This window comes from Harmonia axyridis, chromosome 5 (genome assembly GCF_914767665.1).
Source record: "Harmonia axyridis chromosome 5, icHarAxyr1.1, whole genome shotgun sequence".
Taxonomy (NCBI): Eukaryota; Metazoa; Arthropoda; class Insecta; order Coleoptera; family Coccinellidae; genus Harmonia; species Harmonia axyridis.
Window position 1 is genome coordinate 30,020,587 of NC_059505.1, and position 19,538 is coordinate 30,040,124.

At 36.3% G+C, this 19,538-nt stretch overlaps 1 protein-coding gene across 3 annotated transcripts in view; it reads left to right on the top strand.

Annotated features, from left to right (window-relative positions):
* LOC123681036 (RING finger protein nhl-1) overlaps positions 1 to 7,062 on the top strand; it is a 52,704-nt gene extending 45,642 nt beyond the window's left edge. For all 3 annotated transcript variants that reach the window (XM_045619202.1, XM_045619204.1, XM_045619203.1), the window contains 5 exons: positions 1,630 to 3,087; positions 3,304 to 4,582; positions 4,638 to 4,951; positions 5,012 to 5,152; positions 6,551 to 7,062. In XM_045619202.1, the coding sequence (XP_045475158.1) occupies positions 1,630 to 3,087; positions 3,304 to 4,582; positions 4,638 to 4,951; positions 5,012 to 5,152; positions 6,551 to 6,982 (3,624 nt within the window). In that variant the 3' untranslated portion in view covers positions 6,983 to 7,062. The remainder of the gene's footprint in view (positions 1 to 1,629; positions 3,088 to 3,303; positions 4,583 to 4,637; positions 4,952 to 5,011; positions 5,153 to 6,550) is intronic.
* Positions 7,063 to 19,538: the final 12,476 nt, after the last annotated feature.

Genomic DNA, 19,538 nt, shown 5'->3' on the forward strand with positions numbered 1-19,538 from the left:
CTTCACAACGAACAAATAGGTAGCATTTTTTTCAACGGAAAGCTCGCTAAACTGAAATGAATAGGATTTCTCGCAAACTTCAAACAATCCCAAGTTAAAAAATCACAATACTATTTCCTTGTAAACGACATAGAGATGATTTTGATCAGCACTCATGCTGCATCTATAAAATTTGCAAGGCCAGCCTGTTTGCACCTATGTCCGTAGAGACTTCAAACTGCGAGAATTACAAAAGAAATTCCCAATGGTCCATTCAAAAATTAATATTGGTAGGTAGGGACTGCTAAACTTTTCTGATTTCATACAGACCACAAAAATGAATTTCATTTCAAAGTTTCTCGAATCCTAAGAAAACTGAATCATAAAAAAACGGGTTCTTTTCATTCATTTGTATCCTTCAGAACTTAATATTCTATTCTTGGACTCTCAAACCAACAAACTCCTTATTTCCCAGGAGCTCAAGTCTCCGAATGAGAAATTCATTCAATCATGTACGAAATGTTCAAAAGGAAGGTCAAACACGCTCGTTTTTGCAACGAGCTCTTCAACTTATTCTTCTCATTATTTTGAAATCTGCAGCTGAATGAAAGATTTTCGTTGGAAATTCAACACGTTCAGAAATTTTATATCATTTCCACACATTTTCGCCTGAAATTTTTCACTCTTAGCCAACTACTCGATAACGATTTATGTGGTAACCGTCTAAAAATAAAGCAGTGTACTCGTGTTCTCAATTTCCCTGAAAACATTATTCGTTGCAACCGGGAACTTTTCTCCGAACGAATCATTTCAGTAAACGATGAGCGTTTATCTTGTTTGATACCTGAATAAACTGCCAAATCGATTTAATGATGCAGTTTGCTGTATCCAGATATTTCTAAAGATGAAATCACGGTATTTAAAATGCCGTCAATGATCGAGACACGATCTAGTCAAAAATAAAACCACTTCTGTGCTCTGAGACCAACGCGCTCACGCTTACGTAGAATGACTACGAATTTTTGATATAAATATTATTGGCAAAGGTACAGCTTTATTTCTGGATATTCCCAGCATTCATCTACCTCACTTTCGAATATTGGATTCTGTGGAAGGTTTCATTTTCATTGAAGAAACATCCAAAACTATTCTTCTATCGTTTTTGTTATTATCATATCCAACAATGTAGCCATAGTTAATGTATAATTAATGTATCTTCAGAGTTCCCTAGTTATTCAAATGAATGATAAAATATCACGAACAAATGACGAGGTAGATCATGCACATAAGCAGAAGAAACCAAAATAATTATGAAAGAAATGAGTTCCACTTCGACTTGAACACATGACAAGTCACTGTTAATTTATTTTGAATAAAAGCGATATAAAGTTAACTTGAGAGTTTCTTTTCCAATTTCCTTCAGAATATATTTTAGGAAGAGACAAACGCTTATTGTTGACTCTGTAATAAACTGGCATTAGTTAAGGAACTGACAGTTCCAATTTCAAATGTTATCTTTTCATTCTTAGTAAACTACTTGCCATTAAGTATATTCAACTAGTTCTTATTGCAAACCTTTTCTCTTATTTTTTGTAATGAACTTATATTGCTCTGATAAACAATAGAAACTCATGGTATCTTTGTTTTCAGGTGAAATGTCCAGAATGTCGCGCAGAACACCGTATACCTTATCAAGGAGTCCAAGGCTTCCCAACAAACGTCACCTTGCAAAGATTCCTGGAACTCCATATAGAAATAACTGGGGAGCTACCAGATCCAACAAGTGGCCAGGTTATGGAAAGATGCAACGTTTGCTCAGAAAAAGCATACTGCAGCATGTGCCACCACTGTGATAAGAAGGTTTGCGAAGATTGCAAGGGTGCGCATATGGAAATTCTAAGACGTGAAATCTCCAGGATTAATAATCAAATACGTAGAGGCGTACACAGACTCCAAGAGACGTTGAATCTCATCGAAAAAAACACGCATGGCCTGCAGGCAAACTGCCTCTCTGTTGGAGAAGAGGTTGAGGAGATTTACAGAAGGTTATCTAAAGCTTTGAAAGACAGAACTGATTATCTAAGGGGGGAAATTGACCGGTATTTGGGTACTGAACTAAGGTGTTTGAATAATCTGAAAGAAAACCTTCAGCAAGAGCTTTCTAATATCATCAGCAACTGTGATCTAGCTGATAAGTTCATGAACGAAACCTCGGACATATGGGACGATTGTGAACTTATGGATGCCAAAGAGATATTCTTGAAAACTGTCGAGTTCATAAGGAATTTCGAATATGAAAATACAGATTACAGCAGAAAAGTTCGATTAGTGCTCGCTCATGACCCAAATCAATTGGTTCTTCATGTAGCAGGCTTTGGCGATCTGAATATTACTTCAACAGCTCATCCATTTGGCCAGAGCAGCGCGCTGTTACAACCTCCTGGAGGTAATCCTGGCCTTATGAGATCAAAAAGTGATCACAGACTTGCCAGTCAATTCAGACAAAATGAAGAAAGGGGTTACGGAGAAAAGGATCCAGATGAACCACTTCTTGGTGGAAGAAAATTCGGGGAAAGACCTCAGAGGACTGCTGCTGACAGTTCTCGGTATGATAGATACGGTAGGGGAGGTGGTAATGACTATGGTGACGATTACGAATCAGAATCGAGACCAACCAGGTCAAGGTACAGTAGATTCAGACGTCATAATGCTCCAGAAAATGAGTCAGACTCTGAGCAGACGTCCAGGGTCAGATTTAATGAGCAAAAGGTAGAAAGAGAAAGAGTCATTGACACAGAAGATGTAGCCAAAGGGCCTCTGAGTGGTATCACAAGACTTGCAGACTCCCCAAGAGTCATGCGTAAATTACAAGAGAACGAAAGCGGTAAGAAGAAGGAGAAAGAAGCACCTCCAGTACCACCTCAACCCAAAGTAGTCCCAAAACGTCCACCTCCCCCTGCTACCAGGCAAGTGAGCGAAGAAGATGAAATATCAAGAATCAAAAAACAAAATAAAGGTGCTACTACATCCACCACCGAACCAGAAAGGGTCGAAAGACCACCAACTGAAGAAAGACATAGCACCCAAAGGAAAACTCCAGCTCCCGAGGTGAGTCTAGATGAGCAATAGTTAATTGTACCTGAATAAATCAATTTAGTTTAATGTTAGATCGATATTTGCTTACACGTTAAGAGACACCTGTTTCCGATCACACATTGGCATGAGATACTTCTCCAATATACTCACGTCTGTGAATGTTTGTGTGTTTCCTAAGCATGAAGACCTCTCCCACCTTGTGAAGATTTAACGAAGAATTTTCTACAGGCCGCGTCTGATGGAGAAGAATCTGAAGAATCCGTGAGTTCACTTCAACAAACGCAGAGAAAAACGGCAGCCAGTAAAACAGCAACGACTGGCAGGAGAACATCAGATGTAGGACACAAAAAAGCAGGAAGATCGCCCAGTACTGAATCCACCGCGTCATCCGAATCTTCAACCGCATCCTCTACAATCAGGAGCACTGGAGCACCATTTTCAACTGAAGAGGTGAAACAGAAATACCTTACAAGAGGAAATTCTGGATCTAATGAATCAGATACTCGTTCACGGGTATCATCTGTCAGCTCCAATAAAGAATCCACTCCTCATAAACCTTTCCAAAGCAGGTTTTTGAATAAGACTCCTACAACACCACCTCCACCATCTAAAGAGGAAGATGAGGATGAGACAGAGACAACATCTGAGGAGGAAACGGATTCTGAAGAAGAATCCGACGAACCCTCCACCAAAGTTGAGAGTAAAGAGATGGCAAGATCTGATATTGGGCCTCTTTTGGCACGAAGTGCAAATGCAAGAGAAGGCAGTGATAGTTCGAGAAAAACTAGTAGAGAAGAACCGAACTCTGTGAAGTCAAGGTATGCTGTTCAGAAAGATGAGTCACCGACAAGTAGATATACAAGAAGTAGGACTTCATACAAACCTAGCGAAGAAGAACCTCAAAGGTACGGATATACTAGTAGGTTTTTGAATAAGAGCAAAAGTTCAGCGGCAATACCTCCTGATGATGACGATTCACCAAGGTATTCTTCGAAAGCCGATGATGACAGCAAATACTCCAGTGGGAGATCCAGATATATGGCGTTGAAGGATAGACGTCAAAGATTAGCAAGAAGTAAAAGTAGCCAACAGTTTGGTGAAGATGATGACGTTGATGAACCAATGTCGCCAACCTCTGTAAATCCGTCAGCATACTTGGCTAGTAGAGGTTATGGCTCTACTACATCATCTGGTAATGATTTGAGTAGAAGTCGCTCTTCGCACGCTCTGAAATCTAGGGATAATTCACCTGATAGATCGACAGCAACGGAAAAAGATGGAGCTGCATTGAGCTCTTGGGCGAGATATTTGAAAAATAAGTATGGAAATAGATCCAGTGGTAAAGATAAGGATAATAGCGTTTCAGGGTCGTCTAGCAGTTCTGCTTCTAGGCGATTGTCCCTTGGACTTCCCCTAAGGAGCTCGACAGAGCTAGCAAGTTCTGACGATGATTCAAAAAACGTGACAGGCTCCCCCACTACCCCTACAGCAGTTACGGCAGCAGCCGGTAAGTGAAAAAACTAAATTATCATGCCTCATTTGATTCAAAATTATTTCCACAGGTATCGCAGTGGCAGGTACCTTCCCTAGAAGTCAGTACCTCCAAAAATGTCAACAGCTGTTTCAAATAGGTAGTAGGGGGAGCGAAGCCGGATGTTTCACCTGGCCACGTGGCGTGGCGGTTGGTCCAGACAACACTATAGTTGTCGCAGACTCCTCCAACCACAGAGTCCAGGTGTTCGATTCCAATGGAAGGTTTATAAAAGAATTTGGCCAGTATGGCAACGGTGAGGGAGAGTTTGACTGTTTGGCTGGCGTGGCCGTCAACAGAATCGGTCAATTCATCATCGCCGATAGATATAATCATAGAATACAAGTGAGTGAGATGAAGATTGTCTGAAAGTTGAAGAGAAAGTGATTGTTTGTTTTGTTTTAGGTTTTTGATCCATCTGGAAGGTTTTTGAGGTCGTTCGGTAGCCAAGGTAGTGCTGATGGTAGATTCAATTATCCATGGGGTATAACTACCGATGCGCTAGGCTTCATTTATGTTTGTGACAAAGAAAACCATAGAGTACAGGTAGGTTTTCATTTTTTTGATTCAAATAAAAGGGTGAATTAGACTCATATTTGGAATTAAAGAGATAACAAGTTTTGAGAACACTTCTGTTGGTGAAACTAATTATTTTGAATCATCTGGTCACAATTTTAGGCGCATTCTCCATTATCGAACTAAGGATTGAGGATTGATGAAGTTCCAATGTTACCTATATGGTAAAAATATGTATCTAGTCAAAAAGGCAAAAATTAAATTTCAAACTCACAATTTAGTCAAGAGATCTTAATAAATCTTTGGTTTGATAATGGCGAATGCGCTCAAACAAGTGACGGTATGTTTTGAAATAAATTGTTCTACTAGCAGAAGTGTTTTCAAGACTTTTTTCCCAATGCATCAGATCGTCCTGTAAATATCAGCCTAACAGCTTTCTTGTTTAAGATGCTCCTTCTGACATTTTTTTGGTTATGCTGATACTTAATTGTTAACTGATTTGTCTGATTTAGGACGTTCTTATTATAAAAGATGATAAATCTCAAACGAAACGAATGTTGTTTGACAATTGAAGATTGGTTATTGCAAAAAATATTTCAAGTAACTGGGAATCGAATAATTGGTTTCCGAATATTCTACAATTTTCGGTATTTTCATTGTGAAGATTCTTCCTAGTTCACTAAGTCATTTGATATTTGTCGAAATCGTATAGGTTGCCCGAAATTTTGGCTCTAGACATCAAATTTTTTTGAACATTGTTCGTGGAAAATTTTCAACTGGCTTTGGTTCGATTTATAGATAATCAAATCGAATCAAAATCAAATTTTTAACTCCGAACAATACATACAAATTCATTTATACAATCTGCAATTAGTTACCCTTCATGTGAGGATGGATGCACCTTAGTACCAATTTCTGTTGGGCTCTACACAAATATATCAAGAATTAAACATGACAGTACCCAGATAAAACAACTCATTTTTTCACATCCAATCTAAGAATTCAGTCTGACGATCCTTCGAGCGAAATGCACAAACAAAAGAGATATAAACAGATCAATAGTACTTTCCACAAGAAAATTGCAACATTGTCAGTGCTATCGAAAGTGGAAAGATCTCAAGAATTAAAAGGAGTTTTTGAAAATATCCCAAACTTATATTATGCCAAATATACAATGGCGATTGTTAGTCTTCTAGGTAGCAATCAGTGCTTTTTAGGTAATACCCTTCTAGTGATCTACATCAAAGGCAAATCCACTCAAAAAGTTGATAAGTCATGCTTCCTGTATTTTCTGCGGATTAGAGCTTGTGTGAATAGTTTATGGTTGCCGGCAAGAGTTCTGAAAATGAATCATTCGTAAAACCTACTCAAGAAATTATAGCATAACAAAAAATAATAATTACATCAACCAATATCTTTTCGTTTCAGGTTTTCCAATCAGACGGCACCTTCGTCGGCAAATTTGGATCAATGGGAAACAAAGAAGGCCAACTGGAACATCCCCATTACATAGCGGTATCCAACACAAATCGAGTGGTAGTTTCAGACTCCAACAACCACCGCATCCAGATATTCGACGTCAATGGCAAGGTCATCACGCAGTTCGGTACCGAAGGCTCTGACGAGGGTCAGTTCAAGTTCCCTAGGGGCGTGGCTGTGGACGATCAAGGCTACATCTGCGTGGCAGACTCCGGAAACAACAGAATACAGATCTTCCATCCAGACGGCTCGTTTTTGAGGGCCTTCGGATGCTGGGGCACCGGAAAAGGAGAGTTCAAGGGTTTGGAGGGAGTGGCCATGTCGCCAACCGGACACATACTGGTGTGTGATCGAGAGAACCATAGGATTCAGGTGTTTTGAGGTTTTAAAATTAGGAAATTTTGGTTGAATTGTAACGATTGGTTTGAGTTTTTCGGAATAATAAAAGCGATGCATTTGTTTCGGTTGGTTTTTCTAACCCTACCTTTTATCAAGTTCGTTAATGGGCAAAATTCGACTAAAGGTTAAGTGAATATGGCAGTTCAAAATGATATGTTTCTGCTCATTTGCAGATACGATCAAGATGGAAATATCTCAATCTGGATGTAGAATGGCAATTTAAAGCCACGCAAGAAATTTCATCTGTATTACACAATCAGAATCATAAAAATTTGATGAAAATATCGAAAGCAAAATTTCCGTGACCACAGAACCGACGGAGTTGAAGTTTTGGGTGTTGCTATGGAAAATACTAATTCCAAGTACTCAGCAAAATATTATTCTGATCCAATATAATAATATAAATAAATAAATATAATAAATAATTGCTTAATACCAAAATAATACTGAATATTTCTGTGATTAAATATCCTATCAAATCAAGATTTCCCTTGTACACATAGTTTGACGAGATGTTCTCAGCCAATTTTCCTCTCTCAGATGGAATCATCAGTTTGGCACTTAGTATTCCGTGCCGTTAAATTGCAATAAAACAACGATGGATTATTCGATTGACATGAATTTTATTTATCCGCAAGATAATCTTGTGGCGTTACATTTTAAATATCATTTCTCACATATGACGGCTGGCTCAGATGTAGTCCAATCTGGACGTCCAATTTTCGATGACTTTTTCCAACATTTGTGGCCGTATATCGGCAATAACACGGTGAATGTTGTCTTCCAAATGGTCAAGAGGTTGTGGCTTATCCGCATAGACCAATGACTTTACATAGCCCCACAGAAAGTAGTTAAATCACAAGATCTTGGAGGCCAATTCACAGGTCCAAAACGTGAAATTAGGCGGTCACCAAACGTGTCTTTCAATAAATCGATTGTGGCACGAGCTGTGTGACATGTTGCGCCGTCTTGTTGGAACCACAGTTCCTGGACATCATGGTTGTTCAATTCAGGAATGAAAAAGTTAGTAATCATGGCTCTATACCGATCACCATTGACTGTAATATTCTGGCCATCATCGTTTTCGAAGAAGCACGGACCAATGATTCCACCAGCCCATAAAGCGCACCAAACAGTCAGCTTTTCTGGATGTAACGGTGTTTCGACATACACTTGAGGATTAGCTTCACTCCAAATGCGGCAGTTTTGTTTGTTGACGTAGCCATTCAACCAGAAGTGCGCCTCATCGCTAAACAAAATAAAATGGACGTAGTGCGCAATTCGTATTCCGCACAGAACCATTATTTTCGAAATGAAATTGCACCATTTGCAAGCGTTGTTCAGGCGTGAGTCTATTCATGATGAATTGCCAAACCAAACTGAGAATAAATCACTAGTTAGCTGTTAAATCGGTCGCCATCTTGAACAGAAATGCCAACTTAAAGTTATATACCTCGAAAAAAAACATCCGTTACAACTACATGGAGTGGAGTATGGTAACTTTGCCATAAAACGGTTGTGTTTATATTCCTATGTAGATCAACGTATCGAAGTCTTCGATGACATGTTGCAGTAGAAACCAGAACACCAAAATGAATCAAAAGCCGCTGTTGTATGATTCGACAAGTACTCAAAGGCTCTCTACGGGTAGACACAGTCAGAAACAGATTTTGTGCAGGAAAGATAAATATTGGGCGTCCACTATTCGGTCTTTCGGTGACGTTTTCTGTTTCTTGATATCAATGAACATAAACTATGATCTCACTAACTTGAAAGAAATTCGAATAATCTCTCTGATCTCATCCCGTCTCGATCTAGCCATTTTTGTAAAACAAATTTTCAGATTCTAAATCAAAGTTGATTCTTAGAACGTAAAACAATAAATGATCCAAAATTCTTCGAAATTTGAAACGGTCATAAAATTTCTGAAATTCCTCAATTTTTCCTGGGCAGTATATATCATTCAGCCTAGATAATATAACTATCTTTCAGTCTCCATCCGAAATTTTCATATAATACTGATCCCGAAGTTCTAAAATTTCCATATATTGAACATAATACAAATTCCTCACAAAGCAGAAATCTATAATCCTGTGGAAACAATAACATCGTCTTCCCTTGTACACCAGCATGTTTCGGAGAACATTAACTTCATCTTAGTTTTCCTAAACCGGGATTTAATTATAATTTTACTGCTAAACCACAGAAAAAAAAACGACCAAAACATAATCCTGCCTTCGGAGAATTTAACACATTATCCTGATATGTTTTTACGTTGAACATCTTAATTAGTTCTGAGACTAGCATTTCCATACTCTCTCACATGGTTGGGATTTAATTGCAAAATAATGACAGAGGCGTAATGAAATTGTTTTTGTCAGACGTCTCGAAACGTTTTAATTTCGTGAACAATGTACCTAATTACCTAGAAGCGGGGGTTTTTATGAAACTCTATATTGGCTGTTGAAAATAAGAATTTCATAACTAATGAGTGATTATAGTGTGTGTTTTCATATGATGCTGATATAATTTAGGACAACGCTACGAGATCAATTGGGGAGAATATGACTCATAGTTAGAAAGAAGCAGTAAACAATTTGACATCAAATTTTTTTTAGTCATTTCTCTGTTTCATTGTGAAGAATAATTTTAAAGAAATGTATTTTTTTCAAAAACAGTCGTCTATAGTTGAGGTTACCTATTAATTATATTCGTTTTTACCGAACGGAGTTCTTCAACGCAGCTCCTAGCCGATGCTAGGGGGAAGGCAGGGTAGGCGGTTGCCTAGAACGGCAAAATTTAAGGGCGGTATTTTAAGTTCGATTAACAAAAATGACATGTGTAAAATTCAATTCGGTCAGCAACAACAAAGGAAATACCGACAAATTTAATAAACATCAAAAACCTTCAAAGGTGCCGTATTATGCATTATACTCATTAATATCTAGATGTCGCGTAATTCATTCATAGTGCTGTCTACGAATAATTGACGATAAAAAAACACATACACTTATCAGGTTTGACGGCGTTCGCTTTTCTTCACGTTGCCGAATTTTATTGCCACTTGGGGCGTCTTCTGGATTATTTTTCTTTTCAATTCTCTGATCAGAATGTTGATTCCTCAGAATGGAATGGAAAATATACGAGAAATGATTCCATTTTACGATTTCCAACTTATTCTTATCCTAAAATAAGTACAGGAAATTTTATTATTTCATACCATATTTCATTTTATTATAAAATTTTTCAATTTTTATATCAAATCAACTAGTGTTGGGTGTGGGCGTATTCGAAATTCAAATAATGGTAATCCGATTATCTTAAATAAAAAAAAAAAAAATGTTCAAGCTTTTTATAGAGTCAAAACTGAGCATAGGCCACAGGATCCGGTCTAGAGGTAAGGCAAATAATGGAAGGCAGCTTTATCTACTTTTTCTGAGAAATCTAGGTTCCTGGAAGAATAAATGGAATATTCTTTTAAAATTCAACGAATTGCAAAAATAATTTTTTTCATCAAATTCACTCATCTTGAAAATCTTTGCATCGAGAATGTCCTCGAGAATGTCTGCAACATCTATTCGAATTGAAAATAATGGTTCATTCGCATCATCCGATTGTTTTAATTTTATCAAAGAGAAGAAACGACACTTTCGAGGGTTTTATGAATGAAACTAGCATAAATATCTGAAACCGGAATTCAATGTACTACAGAAGTATTTCCTCAAAATAATACACCGGAAAAAAATTACGTTCCCCAGTAAAGAACTCTATGAACTGGCCAAAGTACCCGATATAAGACAGGTTTATGCACTGAAAATCGTTCTGAACATCTACGAACGAAAAATTAATGTCAAAGCGAAAGACCATCAATATCGTACAAGAACTGCCGAAAAAAACTTTGAACGCCCAAGATCAGTAAAGAGGATAGGCCAAAGATGTTGCACCTACATAGCCCCGAGACTTTTTTCCCTTGTACCACAAGAAATAAAAAATGTGAAGAACAAAATATCATTTAAAAGAAAATTGAAAAAATGGATAATAGACTTTGATAAAACAAAATTACATAAAATAATAAATCAGAACTATTAATGTACACACGTATATGACAAAGAGAAATACAGAATATGACACACAAAAATCACGATTTCGACAGATATACTACAGGATTTTCGACAAATATAATACAGGATTTCGACCATTATCTGTGATGAAGCACACGTTTGTTCCACTTAATTAGAAGATAATATATTTTGCGGTGTATAAAAAGTAAATTTTATGTTCATTACTGTGCACAGTTTAAATTTTTATAAAACTCTACAGTATTATAGGGTTTATTGAATGTATTTTCATGAATAAACTCTCTTATTATTATCATTATTATTAATTCATATATTCCATCATTTATCCATAAGAATTAAGTTTAGAACGTTTATTGTTTATTACATTCCACGTTTCCTGAATCATCCATTCGATTAAATTTGAACTCATAAGAAATAATTACACTCAAAATACATTTCTTCTTCCCTAAAATACTTTCCATAAAATAGAGAGTTTGGCTAGCGACGGCCCTGTAAAAATTACATGTTTCACATACGAAATGTGGGGCTCAAGATTCATCTTGATATCCCAGACAAAATAGGAAAAATGAGCTCCCTTTAAAATGAAAGAAATAGTTTTTCTGTGTTCCTCCAAAGAGACTGAAGTGTATTTAAGTACCTTATGCATTTTTGAATTTTTCGCGAAAAAACTTTCATAAGATTATATTCACAGTTAACGGAATTTCATTCCTCGATAATTTTTTTCATCATTATGAATCCAAGATTATGAAAAATTACAATAATTTTTAGAAAAAATATATACATGCATATTTCCATCAATGTTATGTTGATAAACGATATGGCATCATTGCCCGCAATTTTCCCTATGATGCAAATTGCATACTGATAATGTTCTCATGAGCGCTACACCAAACAGAATACCGAAGCACCATGTATCAATAATATCCCAGTAATATGCACTATAACTCACTCTTATACATGTATGTAATGGCAAGCTTACTCACATGGCATATCAATGCGCGCTGAATTCAGATTTATATTGCGTTCAGGCCCTTTTGTTGGCCTTGAAAGAAGACCTTCTAAAGGTGGCGAAAGTATAAAATGAGCTAATGGAAAACCCTTGTTGGTTTGAATAGCTATCTGTTAGCTACTCTTTTTCGTAAACTAGTGATGGTAGGGAACAAGTAGTCGTTTGCACGGTAGAAGGAGGATCGATGGGGTAATAAAGCAGATTTGGCACGGAGAAAATTTGGTATTCAAAGTTTCACTTCAATGATTATTCATTGTCGTTCGAGGTAAATATCGCCAAATTTACGATATCGCATATTTGAAATTATGTGGTGACAAAAGTGCTTATTCACACCATTTTTCTTGACACAAAATGAACTAACAAAACTTACTGCTGTTAGTTCATAATTCGTCAATTCTTCGAAAACTAAGTTCCTGACATTTCATGGGAGTAATTCATAGGTAAAGAAGCCATTCATTACCTTTGCTCTAGTTGTTGAAAATATTCATTTGTTATTCGGGTTATACTCGAAGCTTATCTATGGATTTCTATAAGAATTATCATTCTATGGAAATGTCGGTTATATTTCAAGATGGAGCTGAGAATTTTTCGAATATTATTATTTGGCACAAAATCCGACATGTTCACAAATCCAAAACTATATGACTCCGAAATGCAATGACTAATGTTTTGAAACAGTTTACCCTATGTCTAAGCTTGTGTCATGACGTTTTGGATATGTAAAAATCGACCAGCACCTCTTACACGCATTAGAAACACAGTAGAGTGTTTTCATTCATCTGAATTATGTAATTTCAAAAATTTGTAACAATTCATTCCAAAATTATCAATTGAATAAAGCTATCATAAAAGCTCCTTTTAATCCATCAGCATTATTCAAAATATCGATTCGAAACTCAAAAATATCTATAAGAAAATGAATGAAAACAATGGATCACACTATAAATTTGTTTCAATTGACCATTCCAACTTGAATTGAATTTATGTATATATTATCAATCCATCTGTATTAAATAGAATTGTTGAAGCGTAGAAGGATACACAAACTCATAACGTGGAAACCAGATTAAACCCGAAAAGGGATTTGTATTTTTCCCATTATTTCGAATGATTTGTCATCTGGACCTGTTCATTGATACATAAACCGCGAGATAAGGAGCTCTCTGCTGGATGGAATTCAGTATCTCTCTCTCTAATAGGAATAAATAATCACATTGCGGTAATGTTTTGTTGTAAATCCCTCCTGTGTTCATTCGTATTGGGATGAAATAAACATTTGACGTAATTAGTTTTTGGCTTATGAAATAATTGGTGAGAAGGATTAAATTATTATTATTCAATTATTGTTACTGAAACCAAAAGCTCCAACAAAATTGAGTTCATTATGAATCAGAGTTCTAAATACCTCAAAATTAATTATTAGTTTCTTTTTAATAGTATATGTAGTCGAGAGGTGATTAATCCAAAACAATTATAAGTATGACTTTGCAGAAATTCCTATCCTCTCCCTACATAAGCGTGCAGTGAAATCGGAAAGAAAGGAATATGAGTCAATGTTGTTTCACTATCTTGTATGAATGCTTCAACTTATCAAAACTTCTTTAATTCCAAACAATATTTTTATTGACGCGAAGCAAACAATAGCTGAAAACTGAAATATGTTTCACTTGAAAATCCTAGTTCCATTCGGCATATTTTTCTTCGTTTTTTTAACAACACTGAACTGCTTTAACATGAAAAAAGAAACTACACAATTCTAAGAGACTTATAGCTAATAAAACACTGAACGACGATACCATATCCTTCAATTCTATATAAAATAACAACAATTTAAGGAAACACTTCAGAGCTCCAGAGCACCCGATCAGTCATACGTCAATTGCACACCTGGAGACCACATACCTCAAGATAAGTATATAATAAGTAAATAAGGACGACGAACGCCCAAAAGCTTTTGACTTTCAGTGTGTCAGTGCTTTCTTCATCTTTTCGATATTCTTCTTGAATTTTTCATGATTGTGATCATTTTGCACAAAAAACTTTATATTATTATTTCATATTTACTTTCAAAATTTTAACTAAATGGAACTCAGTGTTATCTCATATCTGGAATATCATTTGTTCTCTCAGAATATATATTTCATAGATATATTTAAGCAATTGTTTGAAGATGAACTTCAAACTGCACGGTCACATTATGTAAGCCTCAAATTGTCAACATTGGATTTCATTGGAAGTAAAAACATAGAAATTATAAAAATTGTTTTACATTCCGTCAGAATTTTCATGTAGGACAAATTGAATTCATCCCTGTATTTTCACGTTTAATTTTCATAAACTAGCTTGTGAAAAGTAACATAAAACCAGAGTGACTTTGTTGCCTCTGATCACAAATTCAAGGCTTCTTTCCTCAATACAAATATCGCCTTTTTATGTATTGAACTTAATTTTTTGTGAAGGCTTGATGCTTGACCGTCATTCTACTTACGAAATTAATCAAATAATGCTACAGTTTTCAGAACAAGCGAAGTAAAATTTATAAACTCCTGTTGAAGAAAATTAAATTTGAAATACATCTACTGATAAGAATTCCTGAATCGAGAAAGTCAATATTTTCGACTCAACTTCGGAAACCCTGCTCGCCTAACTGAAACAACGCCACTGCATACAATTTAACAAACCTAATCAGTACAGCCTAGAACCAATTTCGAATCAAACCCCTGAATAATTCAGCTAATTAACCATATACAAGGGATATTGGACCCCTATAATCCTTCATATTATATTAATGGCGTGAAATATACATAAGAAAATCAGTTTTCTCTTTATAACCGATTCGAGAAAGACTGCGTATGTTTTCTCAAGTTTCAATTTCACTCGATCCTGGAAAACGTTCGGATTATTTTTCCAACGACCTCTAGATCAATATGCTCGGCAATATTCTGGGTCGTGCGAGTCTTTGTTTATTTGAATTTCTTGCTATTTAATTGCCTTTTTTTATTCAGCGCTAAGGTCAGGAAATTTGAGACTTTGGAGGTTTGGATTCGTGCGAGAATTGCTAAAGTATTGACTTTCATCGGGTTTTTATGTGGGTAGAACTTCGATCCGAATAAACTCGTTGCTAGATTGGAATCGAGAGAAAACTGGATAGTATACTTGTTGTTTATGTGGAATTCTAACTAGGATGCCTCTGAAAAATTGTAGATTGCAAACCAAGGGAATAAAATCCAGCTCTGAGGTAAAAAGTATTTCCAACTGTTTATGTACCATCGATATAAATTGAGAAAACCTAAATAGAAATTAATCAACATCTCAATCTGATATTTCAAATTTGAAAACACAAAAACTTACATGACATACGAAACAAGATTTGATTACTATCATGTGCTCGCATTTTCAGCTGTTTATTCTAGTTTTGATGGTCACTGGAGTGAGCTATTGCTATCTTAATTACATACTTGCTCTTGCTTTAGCTATAGTTTTTTATCTGTAATACCTGATGAGAGAAAGCTATATGTATCTAATGTCCAAAATATTATCATTACCCAGTGATTATGTAAATTATGTACATAATAAGATTGATTGGAAGATTCTTCTAGTACTTCAATGAAAAAATCTCGAGAGAATATGTTGAGCAGATATACAAACTGCTTAACGATTGCAAAAACAATATTTTATTTTCGACTCGATAGCAATTTTATCACTTTATTGTCTCTATACTAATATGGATCCTTGTCTACGTGAAGAATAGCTTTATTCCACACGATGTTCCTATATAAAACCATTCAAACTAGTACATATTTGATTATAAAATTAACTCAATCAAACATCTCATGAAAAATTCGAAAGATTCAAATAACAACAAAATCATACTCAGTTCAAATGACCCCATCAAAAATTCAAAATTTACCCGCCTATGACCGCACAAAATTCACCGATATCGAAAGAGACCCCACAATATTAAACGTATTTTCTGGTTCCTGCATACGTAATGACGGTAACAAAATTATTATACATACGTGATCCCCTAATATTGTTTTCAGTATATTAACGAAACATACCCGAGTAAGTTTTACGGACATCCCAACACACAATATCATTACGTTAACATCAATAGGCTCACAAAGGGTTTTCATGATTTACATAAGAGGCAGCAAAATTTGATGACAAGAGAAATTGGGAACATAACCGGGTCTAATGGGGGCCTAAGTTCTGCCATATTCATATAATTGGAAATTAGGGACTGCAAGAGGTTATATCTCGAAATATTTAGACTTTTATATTCAAAATTTAATAGTACCATATACTAACTGACGAAGAAACTGCAACACTGAAGCTGTTCAAATTTTTATTTTTGGTAAAATATAGATAGTATAGCAGAGAAGAAAAAACGAAGAGTTTCCAATTTTTTTTCAATAAATTTGTTAATAACGTGTTTGTCCACCAGGATTATCTATACACTCCCCAACAAGTCTCGGCATTGATGCAATAAGATGGTCTGTTTCTTCTTGAGGAATACTATTCCAACCTTACTGTACTTCATGTCCCAGGGCCGCCAAAGTCCGTGGGGGCTGGGCTAAATTTCCAAGCCTTCTACCCATGATGTCCCGAACATGCTATGAAGATAAGAGGATCTGGGCGGCCATGTCAAAAGATTCACATGGGTCGCTTCGAAAAAGTTTAAAATAACTCTGGCAACATGAGGTCGAGCTGAAATATTGGATTCTTGAGCCGGTTAAGGTGAGGGAGAACATATGGTTCCACTATTTCTTGAAAGATACGCAGCGCTGTCATGTTACCTCGAATAAAGACTAAAAGTGACCTACTTGCATGTGCAATATCATTTCATACCATTACGCCTACTGTCTGGTGTACATGACGCTCAACATCAAACTGAGGTTCACGTCTTTCTCCCCGACGTCGTCTAACCCTTCTTCGGCCATCATGTGCACCCAAGGAGAATCGAGGTCCATCAGAAAAGACGACTTGATGCCTTTTTACATTTCAATGTTGACGTTCTCTTCACTACTGTAATCGTTGCCGGCGATGCTCAACCGTCAGAGATAACACAAGATGGGGTCGAAAAGACCTTATTTGGTGGTAAACCCTTCGGACATTTACAGGATGGCCTTGTTCTCCTAATCAGTCATCAGATGAACCACTTCATAAAAGTAGTTGGATTTCTGTTCGTACGGTTAGCGATTTTTCGAAATGAGAGCCCCCGTAGACCAAGAATTCGAAATCTTTCAATTTCACTCATCTGGAGATAAATTCCGCGTACACGTACTCTTGGCAACTAAACATCGACTTAAGATCTCCTCGAGCAGCTGGTTTGTTGTAAATTTCAAAAAACTCGGAAAACGACTACAATATTTGTAGGATCCAGTTTATTGTTCCCTGTAAATAATTGAGATGGTCAACCGGATGCTTGGAGACATATTAGTCTCTTCAAGTGCCAAGGGCATGACAAATTCAATGAATTTACAGGGAACGAATGGTTATTGTACATAATGTGAAAAGGATGTGTTATTCTTCGGGGTGTCGAAGAATGTGTTATGTCGGTTGTAGAACCGACCGAGATTTATGGGGTTGGGAAAAGTTTCAGAACAAGACGATTATGCCAGATGGGTTACATCTGTTTTCTCAGGCTCTAGTCCTTCTAGAATATTCGATTCCCAGGAATCCGCGAAGATCTTTGGGGGCGGTACGGCAAAAGCCCTGATTGGACTAGGGGGATGGTACCTTCCCCTAAGGGTGTGGTCAAACCGTGAGAGGTCTATATTCGAAAGAGGGTAGTTCCAATCGGCAGAGAGCACAGTTCAGATTAAACCGAAGGCGTGTACAGACGGTACAGTTTAACTTAAGTCGAAGACGAGACAAGTTCGGTCGGTCAACTTAAGACGTACGACGTAAAGACGGTTCGCGGACTAGATTAAGACGAGTCGCGAACAAATCCAAGACGAGACGACCGAAAACTCGAAGTACGACGAAGACGTGATAATCGAAGACGTTTCGAGTATCAAACTAGAGTTAAAGAGGAAATTCAGTACCGTAGCGAGAAACTTGTTAATTAAGACGTAATTAGGATCTTCTCAATACTGAGTTTGTACTGTATAAGTGTGGCTTTGTAAATAGATCTAAATAATTGAAAAGAGTTTAATTATTACAAATCCAACAAAGTCACAGAGAAAAAGACGAAAGGCCAGGTAATCGAATCATACCTCTAGACGATCGATTAAACAAGCCTACATATTTAAGTGACAAAAATTGCTTACCTACATGAAAAAACTTTCACGATTTTTCTCCAAATTGAATCATTTACTCATTGCTTTACCATCTATGTTTCATCAAAAAAAAAAAAAAATAAATTTCAACAGCTCCTTCTGGGTGTTGCAGTTTCTTCGTCAGTTAGTATATTATGGATCAAAAAATAATATAAGTTGTCAAAAAAAAACGTATCCATCTGTTAAAAACGTGTGTCTTAACTTTTGCTCTAAAAGTTTTTATGAATGTCGTTTAGAGCAGATTTTTTCAATGCACTTCGGAGTTAGGCTTTTTCTGATGATCTAAAAAAACAACCATGAATTTTTCATAAGGTATACGGGGGGTAACATTTCTCGTAAAAAAAATTTTCTTTGACCTAGTTACAGTGAGACGTTTTTGAATGGACTACTTCGTCCAACAAACAACAATTAGGCCAGGGGATTTCAAGAATTCAAAGAAGTGATCCAATATTTACTTCTGGTCTCCACGTAGACCTTAATTATGAATCCTTAGGTCTGTAATTTTGATACCTATGCATTATCCAAAAGAAAAGAAAATTCAAAAGTGAATTCCTTAAAAATTGATCAGATTATAACTAAGTATTGGACAGTTATATCCAATTTCTGTTATGGATAATCTCGATGACTTGGTGTGGTTGACCTAAGTGAACCTCAATAATAAATCAATGAATGAATAGAATCTTATCAGACAAAAGATAACTCAAAAGAGCCTGGAACGGCGAAAGATGGATATGCCTCTTCATCACCTCAGTTGGCTAAAAGGCGGTGTTCAAGAAGATTTGATAAGATGAAGAAAACACTTAGTCCCGTTTTCTTGACTTCACAGGGCCCAACAGTAAAACTGTCTAGATTTTCAAATAATTCTGTAGAAAAAGGAAATTATTTTGAATATCTACTCATATTTCCAGGATTCAACAGTTTGGTTATTATTGATTTACCTGTTTTGAACCTTTTGTTGCTGACTCAGGAATACTCAAAATTGTTCTATTTTGAACCTAGTTCGGTTGAATAAGCAGATGGAGCGCACTGGAATGAAAAAGAATTCTCCATCCGAAAATATTCGAACAAAATACTCCATTACCAAATAGGATACATCAGGAGATACAACATTTTCATCTATGTCCTTTTGCATGCCATAAAGAAGTGGCCTATTCAACTGGCATATT